At 51.2% G+C, this 25043-nt stretch overlaps 13 protein-coding genes across 13 annotated transcripts; 7 read left to right on the plus strand and 6 right to left on the minus strand.

Moving 5' to 3' along the window:
- Nucleotides 1–405: 405 nt before the first annotated feature.
- M438DRAFT_155682 (uncharacterized protein) lies at nucleotides 406–1177 on the plus strand. The gene has a single exon (XM_029899007.1). The coding sequence runs from the start codon at nucleotides 644–646 to the stop codon at nucleotides 1073–1075; it is 432 nt and encodes a 143-aa protein (XP_029755082.1). The 5' UTR covers nucleotides 406–643; the 3' UTR covers nucleotides 1076–1177.
- Nucleotides 1178–1773: 596 nt separating this feature from the next.
- On the plus strand, nucleotides 1774–4033 carry M438DRAFT_155685 (uncharacterized protein). The gene has a single exon (XM_029899008.1). It carries the CDS (start codon nucleotides 2031–2033, stop codon nucleotides 3918–3920), a length of 1890 nt encoding a protein of 629 aa, XP_029755083.1. The 5' UTR covers nucleotides 1774–2030; the 3' UTR covers nucleotides 3921–4033.
- Nucleotides 4034–5141, plus strand: M438DRAFT_155686 (uncharacterized protein). The gene is made up of 3 exons (XM_029899009.1): nucleotides 4034–4202; nucleotides 4266–4509; nucleotides 4580–5141. Exons 1-3 carry the CDS (start codon nucleotides 4147–4149, stop codon nucleotides 5048–5050), a joined length of 771 nt encoding a protein of 256 aa, XP_029755084.1. The 5' UTR covers nucleotides 4034–4146; the 3' UTR covers nucleotides 5051–5141.
- On the minus strand, nucleotides 4761–6972 carry M438DRAFT_350085 (uncharacterized protein). The gene has a single exon (XM_029906547.1). The coding sequence runs from the start codon at nucleotides 6760–6762 to the stop codon at nucleotides 5233–5235; it is 1530 nt and encodes a 509-aa protein (XP_029755085.1). The 5' UTR covers nucleotides 6763–6972; the 3' UTR covers nucleotides 4761–5232.
- Nucleotides 6973–7312: 340 nt separating this feature from the next.
- M438DRAFT_350087 (uncharacterized protein) lies at nucleotides 7313–7762 on the plus strand. Its single transcript, XM_029906548.1, has one exon. It carries the CDS (start codon nucleotides 7484–7486, stop codon nucleotides 7682–7684), a length of 201 nt encoding a protein of 66 aa, XP_029755086.1. The 5' UTR covers nucleotides 7313–7483; the 3' UTR covers nucleotides 7685–7762.
- An 88-nt stretch (nucleotides 7763–7850) lies between these two features.
- Nucleotides 7851–9827, minus strand: M438DRAFT_350088 (uncharacterized protein). The gene has a single exon (XM_029906549.1). The coding sequence runs from the start codon at nucleotides 9567–9569 to the stop codon at nucleotides 7884–7886; it is 1686 nt and encodes a 561-aa protein (XP_029755087.1). The 5' UTR covers nucleotides 9570–9827; the 3' UTR covers nucleotides 7851–7883.
- A 147-nt stretch (nucleotides 9828–9974) lies between these two features.
- Nucleotides 9975–10874, minus strand: M438DRAFT_340223 (NmrA-like family protein; the record flags this gene model as incomplete). Its single annotated transcript, XM_029904298.1, has 1 exon — nucleotides 9975–10874. The coding sequence occupies one exon, from the start codon at nucleotides 10872–10874 to the stop codon at nucleotides 9975–9977; it is 900 nt and encodes a 299-aa protein (XP_029755088.1).
- A 978-nt stretch (nucleotides 10875–11852) lies between these two features.
- M438DRAFT_360098 (uncharacterized protein) lies at nucleotides 11853–12398 on the minus strand (the record flags this gene model as incomplete). The annotated part of the gene is made up of 1 exon (XM_029907403.1): nucleotides 11853–12398. The coding sequence occupies one exon, from the start codon at nucleotides 12396–12398 to the stop codon at nucleotides 11853–11855; it is 546 nt and encodes a 181-aa protein (XP_029755089.1).
- An 835-nt stretch (nucleotides 12399–13233) lies between these two features.
- Nucleotides 13234–18906, minus strand: M438DRAFT_350090 (P-loop containing nucleoside triphosphate hydrolase protein). Its single transcript, XM_029906550.1, has one exon. It carries the CDS (start codon nucleotides 18708–18710, stop codon nucleotides 13320–13322), a length of 5391 nt encoding a protein of 1796 aa, XP_029755090.1. The 5' UTR covers nucleotides 18711–18906; the 3' UTR covers nucleotides 13234–13319.
- Nucleotides 18907–19695: 789 nt separating this feature from the next.
- On the plus strand, nucleotides 19696–20573 carry M438DRAFT_155753 (uncharacterized protein). The gene has a single exon (XM_029899010.1). It carries the CDS (start codon nucleotides 19856–19858, stop codon nucleotides 20441–20443), a length of 588 nt encoding a protein of 195 aa, XP_029755091.1. The 5' UTR covers nucleotides 19696–19855; the 3' UTR covers nucleotides 20444–20573.
- A 1189-nt stretch (nucleotides 20574–21762) lies between these two features.
- M438DRAFT_378559 (uncharacterized protein) lies at nucleotides 21763–22479 on the plus strand (the record flags this gene model as incomplete). Its single annotated transcript, XM_029908829.1, has 1 exon — nucleotides 21763–22479. The coding sequence occupies one exon, from the start codon at nucleotides 21763–21765 to the stop codon at nucleotides 22477–22479; it is 717 nt and encodes a 238-aa protein (XP_029755092.1).
- A 197-nt stretch (nucleotides 22480–22676) lies between these two features.
- Nucleotides 22677–23254, minus strand: M438DRAFT_360101 (cwf21-domain-containing protein; the record flags this gene model as incomplete). The annotated part of the gene is made up of 2 exons (XM_029907404.1): nucleotides 22677–22971; nucleotides 23025–23254. The coding sequence occupies 2 exons, from the start codon at nucleotides 23252–23254 to the stop codon at nucleotides 22677–22679; spliced, it is 525 nt and encodes a 174-aa protein (XP_029755093.1).
- A 230-nt stretch (nucleotides 23255–23484) lies between these two features.
- Nucleotides 23485–24764, plus strand: M438DRAFT_254776 (D123-domain-containing protein; the record flags this gene model as incomplete). Its single annotated transcript, XM_029899697.1, has 2 exons — nucleotides 23485–23552; nucleotides 23609–24764. Coding segments are annotated over 2 exons (1224 nt in total), but the record flags the coding sequence as incomplete, so codon positions are not given.
- Nucleotides 24765–25043: the final 279 nt, after the last annotated feature.

Below are 25043 nucleotides of genomic sequence, written 5' to 3' on the forward strand. Positions count from 1 at the left end.
TAGATCAAAGACTAAAGGCTCAGATGTACCTATTGACGACCAGGCTGTCAGGAGAGACAAGGGGCCGAGTTGGTCTCAAAGATTGTTCGAGCTTTGTGTTGGTCGAAAAGCACGTGGTCAGGTGTGATGGTTCGATGTTGTTGCGCCTAACGTTACGTCTACGATAATTCTACACGATGGCCACCACACAAGTTCCAGGCAAGTGCAAATTTCAACAACTTGTCCATGGCTGCCGTCGTTGTCTCGACCTGGGTCTGCGCTGTTGCTGCTCCACTATGCCAAGTACTGACGACCCTCTGCTTCCACAGTCCTGGGCGATGCCCGACAAAGAAGTCTTCCATCGGAGGTCATCCGACAACATTACCGTGGTCAATGCACTGCCACTGCCAGCAATCTTCGGACTGCAGACTATGTCACTCTCCACTTGTCCCACTCACGGTCGCTGTCCGAGAACTGTTGCGAAGTACCGATTGGCATGAGTGCAATGAAGTATGTTGATCAAGCGGCATGCTTCCGGTGGATATCGGGGGCCTCTTTGAGTCGCCATCTTATGACCTGATGAATATATCCCACGCGGCCAGACTGCTGTTTGCAACGACTCACAAACATCTTTTTGTAAATCCATACATTTTGGACTTTCAACATGATTTCTTCGCAGCCTCTAACCCTCGCCAACTCTGTCCGAGAGAGGCTGCCCCGCAATGAGGTTCCATACACTTTGAGTGTTAAGCTCATTCGATCCGTCGAGCTTCCAACGACGGCAAAAACTGCTGGCTTCGATGGCATCCTCATCGATATGGAACACTCTTCCTTTGATCTCGACACTACTGGACAGCTATGTACTGCAGCACTCTACGCGGGCATTCCCCTATTGTCCGTGCGCCTAGCAAGGATCCTCACTATGTCTCGAGAATCCTCGATGGAGGTGCCTTGGGTGTCATCGTCCCTTTTATTCGGAGCGTGCAAGACGCAAAGGATGTCGTTGCAGCAGGAAAGTTTCAGCCTATCGGATCTCGCTCTTCGGCCAATGGTCTTGTGTCGGCAGGTCACGGCCACCCTAAATCGCCACTATTAAGCTTTCAGGGTACTCGATCTCGCCGAAACGACTAACTAAGCTGAAAGCGGTTACCTTGGCACAGCTGAGGCCGACCATAGGATTTCACACATGCTCCCCTAATCTGTCTCGAAACCATGACCTACCTCTGCGCCCTCTCCATCATCCTCGTAAATTTTGTTGCGACGAAGCCTCCTGGAAATATCGCCCCACTTCACCCACTCTTCAACGGCCCGGGCTAACCAGGTACTGACTGGTGAAACCAACACGGTCGTCGCACAGAAAACTTGATCAACGTTCGTACACTCTCTGAAGGATCACTCGTGGTGCGGCGAAGGAGATGAGAATAAGGATTGCAGTGTTTTCTGTAAGGCGTGGGAGGCCTGCTCAGCCTTGAGCCTGAGGGCTATGAAACCTATCGAGGTTCGATGGCCGGCTGGGATGAATGTGAGATACTAGAGGAATGGTATTAATAAGAGCCTCCGCTTCACACTCTGATTTTCTCATTATCACGTTTCGTTTGATCAAGATGGCGAGGACATGGCAAGCTCTTGCTACCTTGATTGCAGTATGCTCTTCTCTTACCAACGCAGCATTATACGGCCGCAACGAGACCACCGTCGCTGGCAGTGGCACAATCAGTACTTCTCGAATTACTTCTCTTACCACGTCTTCTAATTCTTCAACAGTCTCAAGCAGCAGTACATCAATAGCATTATCCCCAACGTCAGCAGCCAACACCAACACCACATTATCCTCAACGTCGACAACCAACTCGACCACCACAGTGAATGTTCCTTCGAGCACTGGCTTAACTACCTTCTTGGCTTCTTCAACGCTCTGGAGCAGTAGTACATTATTGACTTCGTTCTCAACGTCTACAACCGGTATCAATGCCACAGTGCCCTTTCCTACAGATACCGGCTCAGCCATATCCTTGACTACATCATTGATTAGCACCGACTTGACTTCATCAATGCCATCAACTTCAGCAACTTCAACAACGAGTGTTACAGGGAGTAACAGTACCAGCGAAACGACATTGACCTCATTGTCGTCGAATAGCAGTACCAATATCACCCTTATTCCAGCAACTCTCAGCAGTGGCTCAATCGTTGAGACATCCACGATCACATCGAAGATCAGCGGCAGCGGTTTCGGAACCACAACAACGTCGCTGTCCCAGACATCCACGACCACTGGAATTCCTGTCGTCACCAACGGCCAATGCAAAGGCTCAGACTGCACCGATGGTGAGTGCACAGGAATTCTGTGTGTCTCGTTGGGGTGCTCTGGATCAGGCTGCTCGAATGGCATCTGTACAGGACTCGACTGTATTTCGCTTGGATGCATAGGCACAGGATGCAAAAATGGCGTGTGTACCGGGTCGTGCGTCACATCTGGCTGTGAAGGCTCTGACTGTGAGTCCACCACTGGCGAATGCTCTGGCTCGGACTGTATCAGTGTTGGATGCTCTGGCTCCGACTGCGATAGTAGCACTGGTTCTTGCAGTGGACCAAACTGCACGACCAAAACATGCAGCGGTTCCGGCTGCGATAAGGGAGTTTGCGCTGGCTTGGGTTGTGACGATGAGGGCACACAGACCGGCAGTGGCACTGATGCTACTACAGGCAATCCAGACTCGCCAACATCAAGCCAGACTCCATCATCGAGCTCTTCTTGCAGGACACAGACGGCAAGCCTGTGTGTAGCCGCCTGCTCAGTTACTGCCATTGCTGTCAACTCAACGACCACTTTGACTACCAGCTGCTATACGACTGCGTGCAGTGCAACGATAGCATGTAGTGTTGAGGCTACGACCACATCTTCATTCACCACCTCGATTTCGACTTCAAACGGAGCTTGTATGACAGTCATACCGTTTTCCGGCATTGCAAGCTCAGGCTCGGTCGTTTCGACGTCGTACACTGCTACTGAGATTACCTACACCATCTCGACGGTGACGGCTAAGAGCGCTTCCTCGACGGGCATGGGTACAAGCTCAGACAGTGCAGTCACCCTTTCGACTACAATGACTAACAGTACTCTCTCGACCAGCACGGATTCGAGCTCGAGCGGTACGATTACTAGTTCTGCTACAACGAGCTCGTCCATGACATCAAAAACTGCCAGCACTGTCTCCTGCACCTATCAAGGCGCAGATCCCGACAAGGGGATTGACGGGTTTTGCATATGCTCCAGTTCAAGTTATTCAGTACTGAAAGGCACATCGGGCAACATGTGTGCATATACGGCCCTCCCCACATCGACAGCCGTGGTTACAGCCTCTGCTCAGTATACGACAACAGACGACTGCTATGCGTGCACAGTATATGGGCCGGCCAGCCAAGACTGTGCCTCCGTGTCTGATTGCACTCCAACGTCTACGACGACTGTTGCTACGACCTCTGCATCGACGACTACCACAATAGCATCGGCCCGGGTCACATGTACTCTATGGACTGATTGTCCCGCATGCCCGGATGGAGAGAGTCCACTCTGTGGAGGGCTTGCGGGCCAGGAGAGCTGCGGCTGCTTAACAGAGAGTAGCAATTCCAGACTTCGACGAGACGGTCAATTAGAAGCGGAATCCAACGACTCTGACTTCAGTAAGCTAGACAACCCCCTTGCTAAACGAGCCGATGTTGTTGGGGATGCTTTGTCCTGTCCATATTCACCACCCGCACAAGACACGTATTGCACCTATTTCGGTCTCAGCAAGCGTGCAAATGCCGCAAAAGAAATCAACTTGCCATGGGCCAGCGCGTTAAAATGGTCCAACTACCCTCAGTGTCCAAACACCGGCACCAAGGGCATAACGCAGGTGCCCAAGGTAAGCTCTAAACATGTTGCTATTTATCATTGAAACTGATCGCCTTGCAGTTCTACCACCCCGCAGGCGCTTCTACTGCCCAAAATGGAATCCAAAATTATGACCCAACATCGTCGCAGAGCGCCTCTACTAATGGCCGAATTGCGGGAATTGCGCAAAGCGACTTCGCCAACGACCACGTCTTTGAAGCCCAGCTGATCTCCGGGTTCTTGTCCTGGTTGTGCGGTCAGCCTTCGGTCACTGGCTATACCCAGATACCATGGCCAGCGGGCTGGACGCAACCAGACACAACGTGGTGCGCTGCTGTCTTCGGCAGTGATGCAGGTAGGGTGTTTTTTGATGCAGCAACGTGTTTGTGCTTGACTAATTGCTCTCTTGTACAGACGCTCAATCCGGGTTCCTCTTCCCAGCCTTCCCTGGTGATAATACGGGCGACAATAACTTCCTAGGTAATTGCGCTGAAGTGACTGGTGGTGTCAGCCAGCCAACGCTCATGGCCGTCTACTACGGCCCAGCGAACGGGTGGAAAGGAAAGATCACAAAAGCGCAGTGGCCCGCGTTCAGCAGCCTGAGCGGAACCGTGGCGCAGCAGCAAGAGCAAGCTGGTGTTGTCATACGCGATGTAAGCCATCACGTCCGACAGGACGGTATTCGGAAAAGCTAGACAAAATGCTGACACTGAATCATTACAGACAGCCAATGTCTTCCAGTACCTCCGTGATGCAACGATCCAAGACGCATGGACCACGCCCTCGAAATCCGTCGAAACCGTCTGTGTGCAGTTTGACAACAATTTCTGGGGCTCGACCTCTGCGGCCAACGCCCCTGGAACCGCACTCGACGGTCCCGCCAGCCCCCAAGGTGTCGTCAACTGGGGCATGCGGACCATGTGGGCGTACTGGATTGACAATCACCTCTACAAGATCGAGCAGCAGGTTCCAAGCTGGGTGATCCTTGCTTTGGGGAAGGTGGGTGGCGCGGGAGGCGGATTTGCGCGAAGTTACATGCAGGCGAATGGGATGGTTTCTGCGAGTCAGATGCACTTCCCGCTGGACGCGAACAGCCCCAATGCGCCGATTCCAGGCACACAGGGCAGTGCGACGAGTACGGTTAGTAGGTATATGATGTGGGACGGGGCCACACATGGCGCGTTGGGTCTATAACTGTCTGGTCTACGGTGTTCAGAACGGTAATCTCAATACGTGGAGTGTGTTATTGGAAGCTCTGTCGCGCAGCAGCTATGTCCCAACTTGGACGGTGATTAGAAATAGCTGCTGCAAGGAATCTTCGGATGGTACCAATTGTAACAGTGTCTTTACGAGTCTGCCTTCACACGATATATAGGCTATTGTGTGATCTCAACCCCACCACCTTGTTCCCACGTTACACCCCCCCAAATCATCTGGAGGCGCCGCGCTACCTCGTCCATGCCTGCACACCGCCACAACTCCATCTCTACGTAATCCTGCAACTCCAGCTTCATGCTATCTGGCAGTTCCTGACCAGCACTAGGCTTGGGTTTGCCACCATCGGCAAGTAGGAACAGCACACCGCCCTCGACTTGAGCAAAGTCAGGCCGCTCCAACACGACGACGAAAGTGCGATAAGGTACAAACGGAACGTTCTCTGGGTCATTCTCGCCGGCATGTTCTGTACGTGCAATAGGATAGGCACGGATAGGGTCACTAGAGAAGGTAGTGAGGGCGCCAATGTAGTTTTCCGATTGATTCTTGTTTCGGTGTGCCGTAAGGATAGACGAGAGAGACTTGGACGGCGGTTTGTAGAATTCAAATGAAATCGATGTATTTCCAGAGAGCCGAGATGTAATTTCATAGGTAAAAGCCCTGGCTGCCTGTTCCAGCTTGTCGCTCATGCCAGTCTCGTTTAGGAAGGGCACGTGGATGATATAACGAAGATCAGGCTCCGAGATACCAGTGGTGCTTGAAATTTTGATTTCGGTCGCACTTGGTTTAGAAACGTTGTAGTCGTCCAGAGACAGCCTTAGCGCAACGTTGTGGAGGGTTCCGGTAGTCCATTCAGCATCTGGTCCGCCCTCATCCTCATCCCAACCAATGTCCATCATTTCTTGGACCAAGGGCAGCGGGTCAGAGGGCTTGCAGCTAGAAAAGTACATCATGCCCAGATCAGAGCGCATTCCGTCGACCCGCTGAATCCGCCGGAAAGTGGCATCGACCAATTCAGGGAGTACTGTCGGGAGCTCGGGGGGCCCGAAGATATCAGAGCCCATGATGTCAGGGTCTGCTTCCAAGCGAAGGCGCGGCTCCCAGGAGATTTTGGAGGGGAACTTGCGGTCAAAGTACACCCACAACGGGCCCTGAGCGCCGTCTTGGTCGGCAACAAACTCAGCATTCTTGAAGTTTTGCGAGTCGATCACAATAGCAAAGCCCGTCTTGTCACAGCCATGAAGGCCGCGCACAACCTTTGGGATCGGAGGGATACTCGGGTCCTCCTTCTTTGCCTTGCGGTGTGCAATTTCTCGGCGCTGATGCTCTACACACTCAAAGACGCCCTGCTGCTCAGCATAAATCTCCCAGAGTGGCTCTGGGCGCTGCGCTTCACTAGCGACTTGCAAGCCCACGTAGTCGATGAGATCAGCGAGAATGGTCCGCTCAGCATTGGATGAGGGTCCAGAGGTACGGCTGCGCTTTGCAGAGGGTTCTTCCAAGTCCAGTGGGATAGTGGTATAGATCTGGAAGGTGAAAACTGGTTGCGCGTGGAAATTGGACGGAATAGGCTTGTTGTGAGGGGAATAGCGCACACGGGTGGCCGATTGTCCAGCATGATCGGTGAAAGACTGGGTGTGATAGACAGATTGCTGCTGGGAGAGACCAGCAGTCTGCGCTGTTCTAGCCATGTTCTGTATTGTCTTGTGCTCGACTAGCTGGCTATGGCGGTGGAAGGGACATGTGACAGAATCTGAGACTGGTAGCTGTCATGTGATCGGGTTTACATCGGACTCTGGATATGAGTCGCTTCTATCCGTGCCTCGATGGATTTGGTCCTCGCAATCCAAAATATGTAGTAGGAGAGCGGCTTTGCGAAACTTCTATCCGCTGCTGAAACGTGGGAATTACAGTAAGCAAGCTGCCAAGGCGGAAGCTCGAGAGGGTCTTGACTCTACAACTCGATGCTTCCACCGCATTGGGAATAGTCTGCTGCCAAGATCCACCCCATCTTCATACACGATAACACGCATAACACACTCACGTGCACACTGCACAAAACCGCGAGCTGAGATCGCCGCTGAAATCAGGTAGCTGAGACCGTGTTCAGACCCTCTCTTTTGGAACTTGCGCGATGCCGTGATCCTACGGTGTCGCTTCTTGTATCAACCCTACAGCTGCATGCAGAGATATTTACTAATCATCCCCTGCTTCTCATCATGAAAAGTACGACCCACTCCCAATCATGAATAATATGATTAGAGTCCACTACACTTCCTCCGTTGACATTTCACGTCACACTCCAGATGACTGCACCATCGCCGATATCTGCGACCGCGAACGGGACGGGAAGAATGCTCTAAAACTCAACGACAGAGTGTTGGTGAAGTACCGCAATGTCTCGCTTGAAGAATGTCGCAACCAGTCGAGGCGCGCAAGCTGCTTGATCCAAAAATTGTTGTCATTCCCGCAGTCTATCGGTACTTCTTCAGGGGATCGAACATCTATCTTGTGATGGAGTTCGTCGAGGGGGTTGTGAGAGATCTTATCGAGGATGACGAGAATAAAAACAGCCGTGCTCCAACTTTGAAACTCACTCAATTCTACCCGTAGAAATGCACAAAGTTATTCAATATGAGAGCTTGTCCAGTGAGAGCTTGGAAATTTTGCTCTCTCACTGGACATCCCAATGTTTCCCAAAACCTTCCTGCCTTTTTGCAGGTGGTCAAATAGCGTGGCCAGAGGCATGAGACAGTGAAATTCAATTGCATTACTAGGTATTTATTGTTCATGGAAGCTTGACATATGTCTCCTAGACCAGATCTTTGAGAAGCAATTTCTGTAACGCGAAAGATGCTTCCGGACTGTGGTTGCCAGCCCAAGCGAACTTGTTGACGACCATGGCGAAAGCCTGAATGAAGCGCTCGACTGTCTTGTTCTCGATGACTCCGTCCAACCAGGAGACCATAACGGTGAGTTCCATGTCCTCATCCCCCTGCATGTCATCGGTACAGCTGACTACGTCGATATTGAGCGCTACCCCCCAAGGCATACTGGTGTGACAAAACCAGATCTTGTCAACCTCGCGTGATCTGAATACTCCGAGATTGGAGATGCCTAGCGAAGCCCTATACGGGGTCTGAGACCTCACCTGTTGCGCAAGGTATTCCTCCCAACCAGTAGGCTCAGGGACAACTTCGTGCCCTGCCTCGGGAATTGGCGTTGGAGGGACTCTAAGAGCCTTGAACATTGTCGGCAAGAATACTCTTGGAAGGGGCGATAACATGATCTTCCTTCTCTCTCCTGGATGGCGCTTATCTGGAATCCATTGCAGCGCTGACACTCTTCTGCGGGCGTCTTCGTTCGTCTCTGGCAGATCCAGGTCCATCTTGTATCTTCCAGTGAATTCACCAACGTCGCACGTTCCAAATTCCGATGTTGGAAAAGACTTCGAGATCGGCGCGACGTAGTTACCTCCGAAAGATGGGTGACCGAGTCGATATGAGCGAAGTGACATGGGTGTTTCCGTGCTGATCAACTTGACACTCTGGTTTCCAAGACCCCAGGTCAATGTAGAAGGTCTGCGCCCGACGGCTGCTAAGGCCACGACGGCGGCTGTGTGCAGTACTGAATGGACGGAGCCTGGTACTGTCGTATTTCTGTAATATGACTTCAACCCATCGAGGATCTGACCAGGGTAGCTAGGACCAAAGTCGATAGATTTGTGTTTGACTTGACTGCTTCGTCGCTCTAAGATGTCGTTCTCTGTGGGCCATGCATCTCTGTCTTTCATGAAGGAATCCAGCCTGTATCTGTCGTTGGAACCGGCTTGCCTGATTTTGAGTCGTTCAGCTTTTGATTGATAGAACTCTATCCTATCTTCTGCCTTCGGTGGAAGTTGCGATGGTTTCGAAGGCGTTATCTTGCTGTGGTCAAGACCGTTTGGTAGAATACGGCGCAGAAGGTCGAGTGCACCCATACCGTCAGTGAGTAAATGACAGATGGTCAGAGCAACAAATTGGCCATCACCAGCTTCGAGTGTGGTGCGATAGATTCCCACACGCCAAAGAGGTCCATTGTCCAGATCCAGGTTCTGGCCCTTGCGATCTTCTATAGCGGCGATTTCATCAACGCCATCTGCGAAACAGATCTCGGTATCGACTATTGTCCTCCCAGAGCGTCTTTGTGGGTTGTGTGGTTTCCACCTGGGGTGGCGAGTAAGGCGTTCGTCGATAGTCGCAGAGAGTATCGGGTGCAGGGCCAGGAGAGCTTCACAGTTGAACATGATCTGACGCCTGAGTTCCCCTTGATGTGTGTCGTTGGGTAGCGATACGACCAGCGTGATCAAAGGCATTGACCCACATTGAGCTTGAGCAAGTTGATATCGCTCCTGTAAGCCGAGGCGACGGGGTGTAAATAATGCAAAAGCCATTGATGATGATGTTGATGATGATGGTATCTCAACGGAAACAGCTTCGATTTGGAAAGAATCGTGCATTTTGACAGCGACGAGCGCGTGACAGGGTCAGCACACGGGGATGCAGTCGCAACCAACATCTCATGGGTGGCTGCTTCCTTAGTTGGTTGACTGACTCTTTCGTGCCAAGATCTGCTAACCACATGGATAGAGACTGGCATGATCCTTTCGGAACAGCTGAAAACCTCTCGTAAGAGTGATTTCCTGATAAGCTCCTCAAGAACTTGCTTGGAGATAGTCACGCATCTCCACAGCCACTGAAAGGAGCATCTTTTGGAGCCGGTGCCTCGGCCTTGGAGGAGATTTCGACCATAAGAAAATGCATCGCCATCTGTCTGAGCATTTTTCGGTCATAGTTACTGCATAAGAACTGTCGTTTTCTACTTGGCTGTTATGTGGCAAGACCTCTGTTTGCACAAGGACAACTCAATTATTCTTGACAATCCGTGCGACAACTTCTTCCAGATTCTCTTGCTTCAGGCCCAAAAGGTCATTTGCGTACCCTTCGCGGGCTTCCCAATCAGCTTCCAACGTACCCAACACCCAGACCAAATCTTCGACGGCCGATTTCTCGCCGCCATCTGCCTTGGCCTTGCGCTCTTTGACATAGTCCGAAGAATCGTATTTCTTCACATTCCATGACTCTCCAGTCGTCTTCTCGAACGCTCTCAACAGCTGATTTTGGTTGATGCGGAAGCTTTGGATGTAGGCGAAACGGTTCTTGGTCTCTTCTGGCTTCTGCAGGATTGCAGCAGTGGCTTTGCCGATTTGTGCAAATGTGCTAGTACTCCAGTAGACCTCGCCATCATCGAGGATCTCGAAACTTTTGGCTTTGAGGTCAATGTGGAAGAATCCGAGATCCCAATCGAAGAAATGTCCGCATACAAGACTGGTCCAGCTGAATCCAGAGTTCTCCTTGGCCAACTTTTCGAGATAGTCTCGCACTTCCGATTTGGCGATGTAGATGGGTGCGAGTTCCATGGCTCTCTTGCTTTGGGAATCGCAGCTTCCAAAATCGGAAGGTATGAATCGCTTCACGCCTGCTTTGATCGCAGCATCGGCGAGACGTTTTTGCAAATCCACCTGTGCACCATACACAGTGCTGACTATGGCATCTTGATTTTGCAATGCGGAAACCAGTTCGTCGATTGGAAAGTCATCTGAGAGCAGCTTGACTTGTACACCTTCTGGATAGTTGGACTTTGACTTGGAGGACTTGCGCTTGAAGACTGTGACATTGAAAGATCCTGTTGACACTAAGCCATCAAGGACACCGGGTCCGAGATTACCATCAGCTCCTACCAGGACGACGTTCTTGATTGACATGATTGTTTGAGAGGACTCAAGAGATAATTACTCACGACAAGGTGAAGCAAGTGAAGGTGTCCTTTGATGACGTCCTCGGTAGAATGATACTCCGAAGTTCTGCCTGATACGGAGAGCTTTCGAATGAGGAAGGTCAACGCCGAGGTCAATGACTTTGGTTTGGAACGACAATGGCATGACATTTTGGTTCCAAACAAGCACAAGTGGTCGAAGTCCTACAAGAATTGCTCCTCTCGATTCGCCGGATCTCTTATAACCGAAGCAAGGAGTAGGTTATACCGTTTCAAGTACAGTCCAAGCACCTCGACTAGCTTCTGTCAACGCGATAGCTTCCGTCCATGACAGAATCCAGGGTATCTTTGTGGTTCAGGCGCCCAATTGCAAACGCCGACTCAGGCAACCGGCGATCTACTCGGCAAGGACATTTGGGAAAACAAAACGTGGGAAAACAAGATCGTTCATGGCATTCGTTACTTCGTTCGTGCTTCTCGTTAAGATATCTTGTGCGCCTAAGGCTCATCAGTGCACGTTCGGCATAGCTGCCGTGCTGCCGACCGTCGGTTTACCCTGACATGTCCTCCGCAGTATGTCCTCGCAGCCCTTGTTGAGGCCAATTTCCTGCATTGCCCAACGTTGACGATGGTTTGTAAGGACATCTCGATGAGTCTTGCTGATGGCCTTTGGGTACGGTGGTATTGTTTGTTGTGTCATGCCTACACAGCCCAGAGATTGTGCCTGCACGGAATGCATGGCTGTGGCGTTTTGGCTGTCAATCAACATGGTCATAATTGGAAGCGTCCATGTTGGCGACTGCTAAATTCAATATCGCCTTTCGCCTTGGCTCGGCATGCGATTCGTGATCTGTCGTGGATGTTGATAGCTGTAAGACCGCCGGTGCGCAAAGTGCACAGCTCAGACCATCGCTGGGGTTCAGAGAAGGGAGAGAACCTTCAATGAAGGTCCCCTCAACTGTACAGCCTACTGCATAACACAGCAAGCCAAACTGCGACCCAACTCGGCGCGATCAGCTCTTTGCTGCCCTGTAGTCTTCTTCCACCACAGAACAGAGAAGCACGCGACGTGCACCTCATCACTCAACAGCAGTAGCCTCAGCTCATCCCAATTCTGCGCAGTGACCCGCACGTCCTGGCGCTTCTCATCCGTATGGCGTCTGTAGTGGGCCGAGAGCTTGAAATAGAAGTCGCGCTTTGCTTCCACACGACGATGAGGGAAACCGTTTTGTGCCGAGATGGCCTTGGCAATGTCGTCCTGAAGCTCTTGGAGGCTGTAGAAGCTGGAGCGGGGTAGCTCGAAGGTGTTGTAGTATGCAGGCACCGGAGGGACGATGTCATATCCGTCGAGGTCGACCTGTTTGATAGAGAGAGGTACTGCAGCAGAAGTGAGGCCCAGACGATCGACCGGTTCCATCCGAATAGGGTCATAAGCAGGGTGTGGACTTCCTGGCGGAGAGGGCGACGAGGATATCCTGCGATTCTTGATGGTGGGTCTTTTTACGATCGACATGTTTGGAAATATTCTGGAGTTAGACAGAGGGATAGTTAAGGTCACACGAGTCCAAATGCGAAGGGAGTTTGAGCTTCTTTATGACAAGAGGGGGCACAAGCGGAGCAAGGGGATGCCTACACAAGAAATACGCGCTCCTCATCTTACCTTGGCGGCGTATTACATATATCTCATCAAGACGTCGTACAAGAAATAATGGACCGAACGCTCGGAGATTGGCAAGGCTTCGCTGTTTTTCCAGCTCGTCAGCCCGATTTCCTTCGACTGCGCAGTGGCTGTACCCGACACGCTAAGCCTCGGACTCCACAGTAGAATCGCACAAGCACGGAGCCGCTTCATCCGGCCTTCTGTTGGTCCTGTCGAACGTTGGATCTGCTTGTCTCCTTGTCCGTTCATTCGTCGGTGTTGGTTGATGGTTCTATTTCAAACATGAGGATCTGCCCCTCCTGAAATCCTGATACATACAACAAACGGGAAAGCCCTGCGACTTCCAGGAGAAGCTCGTAAACTCCAGCTTTGGCAATTGTCTTGGCTATTCTAGATAATCTCCGAGTCCGTAATCAATATCTTCAAGACATGATAGATGGAGAAGTTGCGTATATCGCGACATGCAGTTCATCAGGCGCAAGTACACGTACATATCCGATGGCATCCGGCGATACGCTTATGTTTGCCCAATGGCCATTCTAGCACTTTCGCGAAATTTGGTTACAAGGCAGTCGCGTGGTGGTGGTGCTACCCAAGGCCAACACCGTCATCAAACGTCAGCTACCCACTTGCACCGAGCTCATCGAGCTTGTTCGGATTATGGTTACCTAGTCGCGGCGGAAGATGGTCAACAGGAAAAGAAGCAAGTGTATGATCTATCAATTGTTGATCGTCTATTTTTACAGTCCATGAGAACCCAACATTCCCAATTCTCTATGCCCACATAGCCTTGAACTTCAGGTTGAACTCCGAGTGCAATCTCTGGAATGCCTTGAGCACCTTGAGTAGACCCTTCTCACCACCTTGGCCTTCCCATGCAGCACTGTCAAAGTTGAGTTCGTCCAGCTTGGCAGCGGCCTCGTTGTAATCCTTCTCAATGACCTCTTCCTCATCAGCCATGTCCTCCCAGCTCTCGGCCTTCTTAGCCTTCTTCTTGGTGATAGTAGCCATGGCCGCCTTGGGAGCTTCACTAGGAGCAGGAACTGCTTCTCCGTCCTCCTTGACAGCGACAGTCTCATCCTCGGCCTCTTCCAGAGTGTCCAGCTCGCCCATAGTATCGAGGAAGTCCATGTCGCTTCCGACCTTGAGCTTCATGAAGTTTAGCAGACTGGTGATGATTGTAGCAAGGACTAGGGAGAAGTCATTCAGCATGAACCAGACGTCACCACGTCTGATGCCGTTTGCCTTCTCTAGAGTCTTGACATCACCGTGCTTGAAGAAGTCAACCAGGTAAGCGTTCAAAGGTTGGTCAAGGTCTCGGGAGAGCATAGCCACGTGGGGAATGGCCGACTCCTCGAGGAAAACACCAGATCTGACTGAGCGGCACAGCTCACTGATAGATCTGAAGTTGTCGGTATGTCCGGACAGCGCGACGAAAGGTGAACGGATCTTAGTGGATGGAAGCGAAACTTCGTCCAACTTGGGGGCCGACTCGACCGACGAACAACCCACCTGTTTGGAAGTGAGAGGAAGAGTGTCATCGGCCTTCTTCACATGCTGGTCCACGAAAGTGCGGACATAGGTGCTGAAGATGTCGAGGGTCTGTTGGCCATGCTCGTTCAACACGTTGGCGGCCTCTTCGGGCAAAGGAGGCAAGAAGACGATTGAGGAAGATGGCTTCACGACCTTCTCGCGGTACTCTGCATCAGACTTGCGGCAGTATACACGGCCAAACAGGTGAGACATGACCAGCATCAAAGTGTTGACTACGGACTCTGCGTTATTGTCAATATCCGCACAGAGTCTGTGCAAGTAGCCCTCCTTGAGCAGTGCATGGAACGCAAAGCTTGAGTTCTCGGTGAAGTACAGGTGCGAGACAAGGCCAGCAAAGTTAAGGGTGGCACCCTTGGCATCGAGCAGGTGCTGTCTGCGAAGGTACTCGATGGAGAAACGCAGATGGTGCAATGTCTGGTCCTTGAACGAAGGACCTCCCATGTGCAGACGAGGCTGGGAGAGCAAAGAGTTGATGCATGAAGCTGCATACTTTGAGTTGTTGGATCCGTGAAGCAGTGTGAAGAGACGAAGAACCAAGGTGGTCGTGACTGGGAAGTGACCGTTGAGGTCAGGCAGTCTTGAAGACATCAGTCTCAAAACCTTTTCGTGTTGCATGTTCTGGAAGACGACATTTCCGAGCAAGTCGAAACCACGACGACCAGCACGACCGGCGCATTGACGGTACTCGAGAGCAGTCAAGAACACAGACTCGCCAGTGAAGACAACAGTCTTACAGGGCATGTTGATACCCAAGGCAAGGGTACCGGTTGCAACGACGACTCTGAGGAAGCCCTTGCGGAACAGAATCTCAACAACTTGACGATACTTGCGGTTCATACCTGAGTGATGGACTGCAATACCTCTGGTCAAGGCAACGATCAACCATTGTGGCACACGTCTCCACTCGAGCTCTCGCATGTAGTCGGCGAGTTCAGAGGCCTGGATAGCCTTGAAGTTGCAGAAATGGTAGCCCTCTTGGGGAGCTGCAGGGTCAAAGCCTTCGAAGCCGTTGGCGTCGGTATCGGCAGCGTCACGCTGCATGTCTGCCTTGGTCATACCCTCTTCGGCGGGCTTCTTGCTCTTGGCCTTACTAGCCTTTGCACCCTTGCGCTCTTGCTCCTTCTTCCAGGCTTCCCATTGTGCAACCTTGACCTTCCACTTTGGATCCGTGGCCTTCCACTGGTCCTCAGCTTCCTTCAGGTCATCATGGATTTTGGCACAAATGTCCTCACATCTAGTGCGGTCGTAGTTGAAGAGAATAGCTGGCAGTGCTTCTTGTTCGTGGAGTCTGCAAAGTAGGGGCAGGAAGTCGTCGTCTGCGACGTTCTGGGCTTCCCTTTGGCCGGTGCGTTTGGCTGTAGGAGCGTACAGGTCTTCCTTCTGTGCCTGCTTTCCGGAGAGGGTGGCAAAGACAGCGTTAAATGGAGACGCGGTGTCTTCCATCCACGCGGCCAAAACCTTCTTCAACCCGGCCTCCCACTTTAAGACGTCCTGCTTGCGAATGACGCTGGGCAAGGCTGTAGTGGGATCAAGCTCTGCGGGCAAGCTGTACTTGTCATTCGAGTGCTCCTTCATGGCCTTCCAAAGCGTGTAGCAGTCGCGAGGCTCGAACGAAAGATCATCGGGAAGTCCGGCTGATCTGTTGATGAGACAAGCGACCGGGTGGAGGTACTCGAAGCCGGTGGTACCGTCCAAACCAAGGGTAGGTAGACCCTTCTTCTGGCCAAGACCATCGAACAAGAATTTCTTCGGGGGGTCGTAGTAGAACTTTCTCAAGTCAGAGTATCTGTATGGATGTCTGACCATCTCGAAGTCGATACCCATTGCCTTTTCAGTCGTTGCCAGCCAATCACTGAAAACATCAGGGTTGCCGACTGTGGCTGAGAGTGCAATTACGGGGCAAGGAGCAAGCAACAGAAGTTGCTCCCAAACAACACCGTCTTCGGCCTGTCCAATACAATGAACTTCATCGAAGATGATGCGCTTGACCCTGGTTGCCCATGAGTTGGCATGTGAGGGAGCCAGAAGCATGATCTGGAGCACATGGGGTACTGTGACAAGTACTTGACAACCAGTTGCGTTGTTGATGCGGTGATCTCTGGTGTGGATAGCCCATACACTCTTGCCTGGGTACTTGAACTTCTTGGAATATCTACCCTGAATTTCGGCGGCGATTTGGTTGACCAAGGCCTTTGTCGGTGCGACGTAAACAAGGACACCTTCGTCGTCTGCTTCGATGACCTTTCTCATTGCGTAGAACGAGATAAAAGTCTTACCGGCAGAGGTGGGTGCGACCACGAAGAGACTCTTGTTGTCGTCAATGCCATCAAGAACCTTTCTTTGCCAGCCATCGGGCTCAAAGTCCACTCTTGAGTCAGGGGCAGCGTCCATACTGCGATCAAGGAAAGGTCCACAGTGAAGAAGTTGGAATGCCTTGCTAGACAGCTTGTTCTTCACAAGATCCGTGCTTTGCAGAGGGAGTGCGAATCTGAATGGCAGAGATTTGTCTTCAGTCGGCTTGGGGATGTCGACAGGAGGAAGTGCGAAGGAGTCTACCGTGAGCTTGATCTTCTCGCAAATTGTCTTCGTCATGTTATCGCATTGGACAAGGTTTCTGGCGGTGTGCCAGATGAAGGCCACGATACCAGACGTATCCTGATCAGTTGTCTTGCCTGATTGAATGGCAATCTCTACCAACGTGCTCAGAGAAAACAGTTGCACTTCGGCGCCGAGAATCTCTCTCTTTTCCTTGGGCAAAGTGGAAAAGTAATCCTTAGTCTTGATGTAACGAGATGGGAGATCGCTCTCGGCAGACAGACTCTTCAAGATGATGTGCCATGCTTGCATCACCTTCGAGTCAGCAGCTTCTGACTTCTTGGCCTGGAAGGCTGCAGCTGCCTCTTGCGCGGCCTGCTTACCACTGACTTTGACATTCTTCTTGCCACCCTTGGGGTTGCCGCCCTTCTTGGAACTCTCAACTTTAGCGGGTTCGGCAGTCGTCTTCTTGTTCTCGGTCTTCTGAGCAACCTTGGATGCGGCCGCTGACTTGACAAGCAGAGTTTCAGGCTCAAGTGCTCTTCCCACAGAGTTGGTCAAACTTGCGGCATACTTTTGCATCTCATCCATGTACTTCTGGTTTCTGCGGCGGGCACGTAGCTCATCTCGTGGCGAAAGTACGGGCGTGTTTTTTGTTTGAATGGGTCGTTTGGCGTTGTGCCAGTGAGAGACTTCCTGGAAAATACGAGCCGAAGGTCTGCTGGTCTCTTCAGAAGCATTGTCGTCAATACCAAGATGGATAGAGGCCAAGTGCTGGTCAAATACAGGGTTGGAGAAGGGAAGTACGCTCATGTTTCCAGTAGGACTCGTGGGAGTGGCGTCCAAGGAGGAGACGTCCAGTTTCCTTTCGGTCTTGCTGACAGAAATATCGCTGACAGCCTTCAAAGATTCGCTGAGCTTATTGAACTTCTTCTGCATTGAGTCGGGCATCGATGACAGATCAAGGCCTTTTGAGACAACATTGAACAGACGGCCGTCAAAGAGATCGGCTACATCGCACTCATTGGTCTCGAGTCCCTGGTGATATTGGCTCCAGTTCTCACTTCTCAAAATTTCGGTGGCTTGGTTGCAGAAGCTGGAGAGGTACTCCGCGTACTCGCTCAGCGCCGAGACATGCTGCAAACTACGGGATGAGAGAGGCAGAGCATGAAGCAGTGCAGTATGCGCAAGAAGGTCGTGCGTAAATTGCTGGATCTGTGGTGATGACGATGAGGTTTTGGCCAAGCGGGATAGAGCCATGACTGTGAGGCGCTCTCTTTCGGTAATATCAGGCGTATGTGTTCCGATTTCCTTGATCTCCGCAGATGATGTGGGCTCCGAAACATCAGACGACGACTTGAGGTTTGTGTTCAATGATGAGTCGAGGGTGTGAGAAAGCTTCTTGGTCTCCAGCACCATGGCCATAATCTTGGTGTCAACAAATTCGGAGCCGTTAATCAAGGCCACGTTGTAGCCAGTTAGAATGAAGTGCACAATCATTGATCTCAATTGAGTTCTCGGGTCAGGAACATCGCTCTCTTGTGTTGTGTAGCTACGAGCTCCATCATGGCACATCAAGAAATACACTGCAGAGTTGCGCAGATAATCATCAAATGCTTGGTCGTGCAGATCAGAGAAGCAGTGGATTTGGACCTTGTCCGAGACCAAGTTGGACTGGAGATGGCGAATTATGGCGGCTCTTGTGAGGAGGTACTTGGATCGGTGGATGGATTTGACACTCTGGGGAATGCAGAGCTGACGGTGAGCCTCAAAGAAGGCGACGTGGAATCTGCAATTGCGGCGTTGGAGCTGTGCAAGATACTCTTCCACCAAATAGACGGCATGTAGCAATTGGAAACCATCCTCGAAGTCGAGAAGTGAGTTTTCGAAGCACTGCAAAAGAAGGGAGTCGCCCTCGATGGCGAACAGTTCTTGGCCGGCAAAATCGCCTACGAGATCTACTCGCCGCGATGACAAGCGGTGGTAGCCTTGTAAGATCTTCTGGTCTTCCTCTGATCTGGAGATATCTTCGACATCGACATATTCAATGTCTTGTTGGACACCATCGGTTGCCATGTTGGAGGGTCGTAAGCTGTGCGGCGTTTGTGCAAGGCGTGCGCGCAGCTGAAGAAAGTCAGGGGTAGTTGATTGGCAGAAGTGATGGTTCAAATGGAAAGCGTTGAGCGCGAGAGGGAGATGAACTGGTTTTATAGGTTCTGGTGAGTCGAGTGACGCTGCAGAGCCTGCAGATTGTCACACAAGTGGAAGCTGCAGCACGCTGAGCATCATTCAGTCTCGCCTTCCTCCGCGAAACAGTCAAAGCTGGTTGGCCTGTGCGCCAAGGTCGTGAAAGCGATTTAACCGTCCAATGTCACTCTCGTGAAATGGGCAAGAATTCGAACCACTGACCTTTATGCCTTGTCAACATGTCCTTAATCCCACATGTTTGAGAAGGCTTTCTTTCAACCAACTTTTGGAATGTGCTAATGGTTTCATAACTCTTGCATAAATCATGAAAACTTGTGCTTTCGAGATATGGACTCTATGAAAGCTGATGATTCTTTGACAGAGTTGAAGATTGCATCTCACAGCCACTTAGGCACCTTCTGATTGCGCGATCAGGTTGTAAAACATTGAGCATCAAGTTTGAAAGCGCTCTCAATGGACCTTCACCATAACATCAAAAAAGTTCGTACCTTTCGACCGCCATGCATAACGCATTGCTAGAGCTAGGGAGTGCGGCTTCGATTGGATACCCGTACAAGTCTACATCAGATCTGCACAGGTCGGAGTGCTTTAATACATGGATATCACCGTAGGAGTGATGTACAACGGTATTGAGATGCGTGCTCAAGCACCGGGCCATTTCTGAGTTGTAGCACAGATGCTGACCAACCCAGGCCCAGCGTTCCTTTTCTTTCTATATCTTTGAGTCTCTTCTTGGGAGCTCATCATGTGCAGCTATTTCAGCGGTTCCCTTTGGTCAAATTCTCAGCCAAGATACCGGAAAGGCAATCAAGCAGAAGGTGAGCAAGTACTCCGCACGAGCTTCGCAGCCTCAGGCTGGTTTAGAGTCTATCCTTGACGCAAAGCTCTCAGGCCTCTCTGCTGTTTAGTAAAGATAGTTCAGTGGTGAGTTGATTAACCAAACTCATTTTGTTTCTGTGGTGCGCTTGATCAGCTGCAAAGAGGGGTCGAACACGGGTCCTTGTGGGCATAAAATGCCATCGCTTGCTCTTCTTGTGTGTCCTCTTCCCACACAGATCAACTTGCTATCAAACTCAGAAATCATGTCTCAAGTCCAACCAGCACAAATATTCAATTCTGGCAGCGAGAGCCAGAGCGGCACCGGTCTCCACCTCAATCCCGCAATCCCAGACTACGGCAGTCTCATCGTCCCTCTCAGGTTCAGACACGTGAAGCACGACCCGACCTTCAACACGGTCTCCGAAAAGACTCCAGTATTCCAAGATGTCCTCTGGCTTCCATCGGATCACCGCCACCTACTAGAGAAGGTCCGAAAGAATCTATATTGCCGCCTCGACAGGACATATCCCAAGCGTCCTCGTTGGTACTGTCCATGGCGCAAGCAACGTCAGCTTGACATTGGGCTCAGGCTCTTCATCACCTATCAGCTTGGAAAACTCGACATCTTCAACGAGAACGAGGTCAACGAGGCCAATTGGCCTGACATACTGGCTCTCCTCCGTTGCAAAAGGCCCGAAGAAGCAGAATTCCACGTCGATTGGTGGTTCAAAGGCGAAGGGGTGACCGAGTGGACCGAGTATTTTGAAAGGGAGAAGATGTAAGAAGGATGACGATCTTATTGCTGAGTCTTGTTTTTTGGGTTCCTTAAGGATGAAGTGCGGCTTCAAGAAACTTCCAGATTCCCAGTCAAAGTGATGACCTGTTTGCTTTACGTCTCACAACGTACCCGACTGAAGTGTTGGTCCAAATATTACGCCCGAATGTCAGCCTTTGATTCTACTCGAACATCACGTTTACTACACTTCTCTTTTCTCCTTAGTACGGCATGAATGTTGTCAAATTGCATAATGTGCTTAATACTCAACTCACTCCCAATGAGGGCAGCTTTCCTACGTGTTCTGTGTTGAAAGGCCGATCGAGTACCAAGATTGTACTACCTTCTTCATGATGGAGACAGCTTGATGTTGATACGATACCTGTAGTCCTATCACTTGCAGAATGCAGTTGGTCCTTTGATCCTACTCTCAACATTCCAGTCGAGTGATTCATGAATCGGCAATTGATGACGCTCTCTGGTCGGACCCGGCCGTTAAGCCTGATATGGAGACTCCAACTTTTTGGCCGCTCGTTCCATCGCCGTTCGGCCAAGCGTTGCTTCCCCGGCCTTGCGGAGGATACCTATCGAATCGGGCAACGTGTCGCACGACACTTTCTTTCGAAGCGCGTCAAAGTATTTACATGTGAAAGCGAGTCCTGTGTGTCGTTGTGGAGCAGCAGGGAATGCGGTAAATTAGTTCCGTGGAATGGCCGCTCATATCAGCAGGTTGATTGGCTTCGTCCACGAGGCGAAGTGATAAAGGAGAGAAAGGCGAAAGCGGCGAGCGGCTGGGAGGATTCCTGCGCGTGTTGAGACAGGGCGTGCCCCAAAAGGTCCCACTTGCGCAGGTCAGCCGCAGTATCGATCTGCTGCCCTGGGATGATTGATACTCCGGCAGTTTACAACGCATACATTCAAGTTTTTGTCACGGTCGGTCAGCAGCCATCTGTTGAACTCTAACCGTTCTTATAGTCATCCGAGATGCGGTGCAATGGGGAAATGCATAGATCTGAGTCAGAAAAGAGGCACATAATTCCGATAGAGTTGGTGTGTTTGCTGGAACGAGCGGAGATGGAAACTGGGAACAAGGCCAAAGTTGCGCAGGGGCCCAGCCAAATACGTTAGATAGGTAGTGATCCGGACCTTTTTTTAAACGGTCTTCTTCCTTGGACATCTTTTTCCGCCAGGAAACACTTTTATCAATATATAACCACTAAATCCACCACTCAACTATTTCAACCCAGCATCGGACAAAACCAGCGAGGACATGAAAGATCCATCTTTACGGGCCCATCAGGATTATTCACAGCATTCTCAGACAGGATGCTCGCCAGCAGCCAGGGCAAGGCAGCCACCATGAAGACGGCCCCGAGCACAGCAGAACACACACGAAAGTCCAGTCTAGGAACTGCGGCGTCAACCTGGTCGCGCAACACACGATACACCTTGCGCATTCCACTCCTCGGCCGACAAATTCACGTCTCGTCACGCCGAATCTGCCGACAAGTCGAGACGGTCATCTACGTTCCGTCAAAGTCGTACCGCAGTTTCCACGAATTGGAGCAGGATGTCTGCAGCGCAATCTTTGGGGCCCTGTACGAGCAAGGCGAGAAGACCGGTTTCGCCATGTATGCAGAAATGGAAATCCTATACAACACCCAAGACAACCAGTCAGGCTATTTGTCACCAAAACGCGAGAGAGCCACTCTGGATGAACATAATTGGGAGGATATCATAGAACTAGTCTTGTCTGGCGAAGCCAAGAAGGTGGAGCTGAGAGCGAACTGGCATAGGTCAAAGGGATCGGGCCAGCCATCCAAGAACATGTCGACTACACAAACACCATCGAACTTCCCGGTGCATAAGAGTATGGAGAGATTGTCGATGGGCCTTCCCAGTCCGGCCAGAAGCAGTGGAAGTGTCAGCCCAAGACGTTCAGAGACCATGTCGACCAGGAGGAGCTCAGGAAGCGAACGTGACGACAGTCCGGTTAGCAGGACGGACAGTGGATTCGGACAGATGCCAGAACTGTCGAAGTGACTAGAAGACAATCTTGTAACAGACTTGGAAAACGGCGAGTTGGCTTCCGTTGAGGTGTCAGACGGCGGTAACAGCAGCGTATTGGTGGATAGTGAGGGAAGTCTGAAAAATGCAATCCTGATTGAGCGTATAATGAACCGACTCTTGAGCCTCCAACTCCACGCTGAAATGCAACATAATTAAGCAAATAGTGTCACTCAGTCCGAGTAATCATCCTCCTCCTGTGCTCTTCTTGACTCCTCAGCCTGACGGTCTTGGATTTGTTTTGCCTTTTCCTCCTGTTTCTTCCAGTGGCTGCCCTCTTCGTAGTCCTTGCTGATACCGAAGGCGCGTCGGAGTTTCTCGCTCTCCTCGATCTTTGCCTTGGCCAGCTCGTGTACTTGATGCGATTTGAGGCCTCTAGCGTTGGTGGTAGAGCCTTTGGTGGATTGTTCGGCTTGGAGCTTCTTGCGCAAAGCGGTACACTGGTCCTCGATTTCGTCTTCGTCGACTCTGGTTGTTGTTAGCTTAGTCGACTATGAAGGAGATTAAATCGAGGGCCATACTCTTCTTCCTCTAGCTTATCACGCAGCTCGAAGACCTTGACCTCAATCTCACGCTTGCGATCATGCTCAAGGATGTCCTTGTCGGGCTGGCGCTGACGGTGTCTGAGAAGGTCGTGGTCCTTGGAGTAGGGAGCGGCGGCGTCGCGCGGCTTGAGATGCGAAAGGTTGCGCTGAACGTATCCAGAAGTACCACTTCCGCGTGGTGTAGAGAGACCGACGTTGGAAGACATGATGAATGTGATGGTTGGTGGAAGGGTGCTGTTCAAAGGAAGAGAAGAGTGAAGTCATTGGCGCGGGGTTCGAAAAGTCGAGCCAAGACTTCTATACCATCTTTTGGTGCATTTTCATGTGATTCGCCTTTTCGTCCTTGTCATCTGTCGGTCAGTTCTGAGGCGCATCTCTCACATCACCACACGACATGGCGACAGAAGAACACTTTGAGGCTCCCCAGCCTCTGACAGAGCTTCCTTTTGCGCCTCTGACAAAATCTCACATTATACACTGCTCATACCACAACTGGTATCCCAAGTATGACCTTCGTCTGATTTCTCATATATGTGTTTCTCAAACTGACCTTCTGATAGATACCGCGCTGTATCCCCCAAAGCTCGCCTCATTCCTCTTACTCGCCCTTTCCTCGACTATCTCCGTGCAGACGGCATTGTAATTCCTCCGGATGAGGACGACCCCCGCCGCGACTGGTCAGACAGCGACTCTGGCATCTTCTCGGCTTCTGATACTGCTGGAGAGGAGGATGACGATGAAGAGGAGGACCCTTCTGCCGAGTGGCGCAACGTTCATCGTGCCATCAAGAATACCATCGCTGAGCTCGGAGGCAAGGTCGTCCCCAAGCTGAACTGGTCCGCTCCCAAGGATGCTACCTGGATCGCCGCTACCAACAGTATGGAGTGCAGACTTCCTAGCGACATTTATTTGTTGTTGAAGAGCTCCGACTTTGTCACCCACGACCTCGAACACGCCTACGACGATTGCATTGAAGACGTTTCTCCCGACGACGACACTCCGAAACAAATAGCCGATATCCCATACCATCTTGTTCTGCGCAAGTTCTTCCAAATGAACCCTTCGGTCGAGTTCAGGTGTTTTGTGAGGAACCGCAAGCTCATTGCTCTCTGCCAACGAGATCTAAATCATTTCGACTTCCTCTTCCGCATGCAAGACAAGCTACGTCATGTCATTCACAACTTCTTCGATGACAGACTCAAGCACACTTTCCCCGATGACAACTTTGTCTTTGATGTTTATGTTCCTCCGCCACACGACCGCGTCTGGTTGATCGACGTCAACCCTTGGGCAGTGAGGACAGACCCCTTGTTGTTCAGCTGGCTGGAGCTTTTGACATTACCTGAGCCGCCGGAAGAGAAGGTCATCCGCATCCCTATCAGACCCGTCAATGGTACCGCTGAGAGTGAAGAGCAGTCCGACGCTCAATCTACAGATGCAAGAGAAGGAGAAGTCTCCGAGGGTAGGACAGACATGGAGGATTCTGACGAGGAAGAGGCAGACGAGGAAGAGGCAGACGAGGAGATTTGGGTGCCAGAGTTCCGCTTGATCAGAAAGGACGATCCTGAGGCCTACAGCTTCAACACTCCTCAATACAGCGCCCACAAACTACCACGAGATGTTGTCGATGCAAGTCAGGGCGGTCCTGGCGCATTGAGAGAGTTTGCAGATAACTGGAAAGAGATGCTAGCGAAACAGCAACAGGAGGATGCAGAGTATGAGAGCAGTGAGGGCGATTAGAAAGATTGGGAGCACAACCTAGAAGAACAGCCACGCCCATTCAGCATTTGTATATACCAGCTGAAAGCACACCGGCACGAGCAGCTTGTCGCATACGAACCCAAAACACTCTCCGGACTTTAACATGTTTCGGGACCCACTTGGGTCCATCGCCAAGCTTTAAACATGCTCATAATTGAGCAAGATCCGTGCTTGGCAGGCGAAATACCACGCATCTTGAACCCGCCATGCCCTCATCGGTACACGTTTGACACA

The sequence above is a fragment of the Aureobasidium pullulans genome (assembly GCF_000721785.1).
Source record: "Aureobasidium pullulans EXF-150 unplaced genomic scaffold scaffold_39, whole genome shotgun sequence".
Taxonomy (NCBI): domain Eukaryota; kingdom Fungi; phylum Ascomycota; class Dothideomycetes; order Dothideales; family Saccotheciaceae; genus Aureobasidium; species Aureobasidium pullulans.

Coding starts and splice junctions, on each gene's coding strand:
- M438DRAFT_155682 (XM_029899007.1), top strand. CDS start 644: ATGATTTCTTCGCAGCCTCTAACCCTCGCCAACTCTGTCCGAGAGAGG.
- M438DRAFT_155685 (XM_029899008.1), top strand. CDS start 2,031: ATGCCATCAACTTCAGCAACTTCAACAACGAGTGTTACAGGGAGTAAC.
- M438DRAFT_155686 (XM_029899009.1), top strand. CDS start 4,147: ATGGCCAGCGGGCTGGACGCAACCAGACACAACGTGGTGCGCTGCTGT. Junction 4,203..4,265: donor GTGCGCTGCTGTCTTCGGCA/GTGATGCAGGTA, acceptor ATTGCTCTCTTG/TACAGACGCTCAATCCGGGT. Junction 4,510..4,579: donor CTGGTGTTGTCATACGCGAT/GTAAGCCATCAC, acceptor GAATCATTACAG/ACAGCCAATGTCTTCCAGTA.
- M438DRAFT_350085 (XM_029906547.1), bottom strand. CDS start 6,762: ATGGCTAGAACAGCGCAGACTGCTGGTCTCTCCCAGCAGCAATCTGTC.
- M438DRAFT_350087 (XM_029906548.1), top strand. CDS start 7,484: ATGTCGCAACCAGTCGAGGCGCGCAAGCTGCTTGATCCAAAAATTGTT.
- M438DRAFT_350088 (XM_029906549.1), bottom strand. CDS start 9,569: ATGCACGATTCTTTCCAAATCGAAGCTGTTTCCGTTGAGATACCATCA.
- M438DRAFT_350090 (XM_029906550.1), bottom strand. CDS start 18,710: ATGGCAACCGATGGTGTCCAACAAGACATTGAATATGTCGATGTCGAA.
- M438DRAFT_155753 (XM_029899010.1), top strand. CDS start 19,856: ATGCCATCGCTTGCTCTTCTTGTGTGTCCTCTTCCCACACAGATCAAC.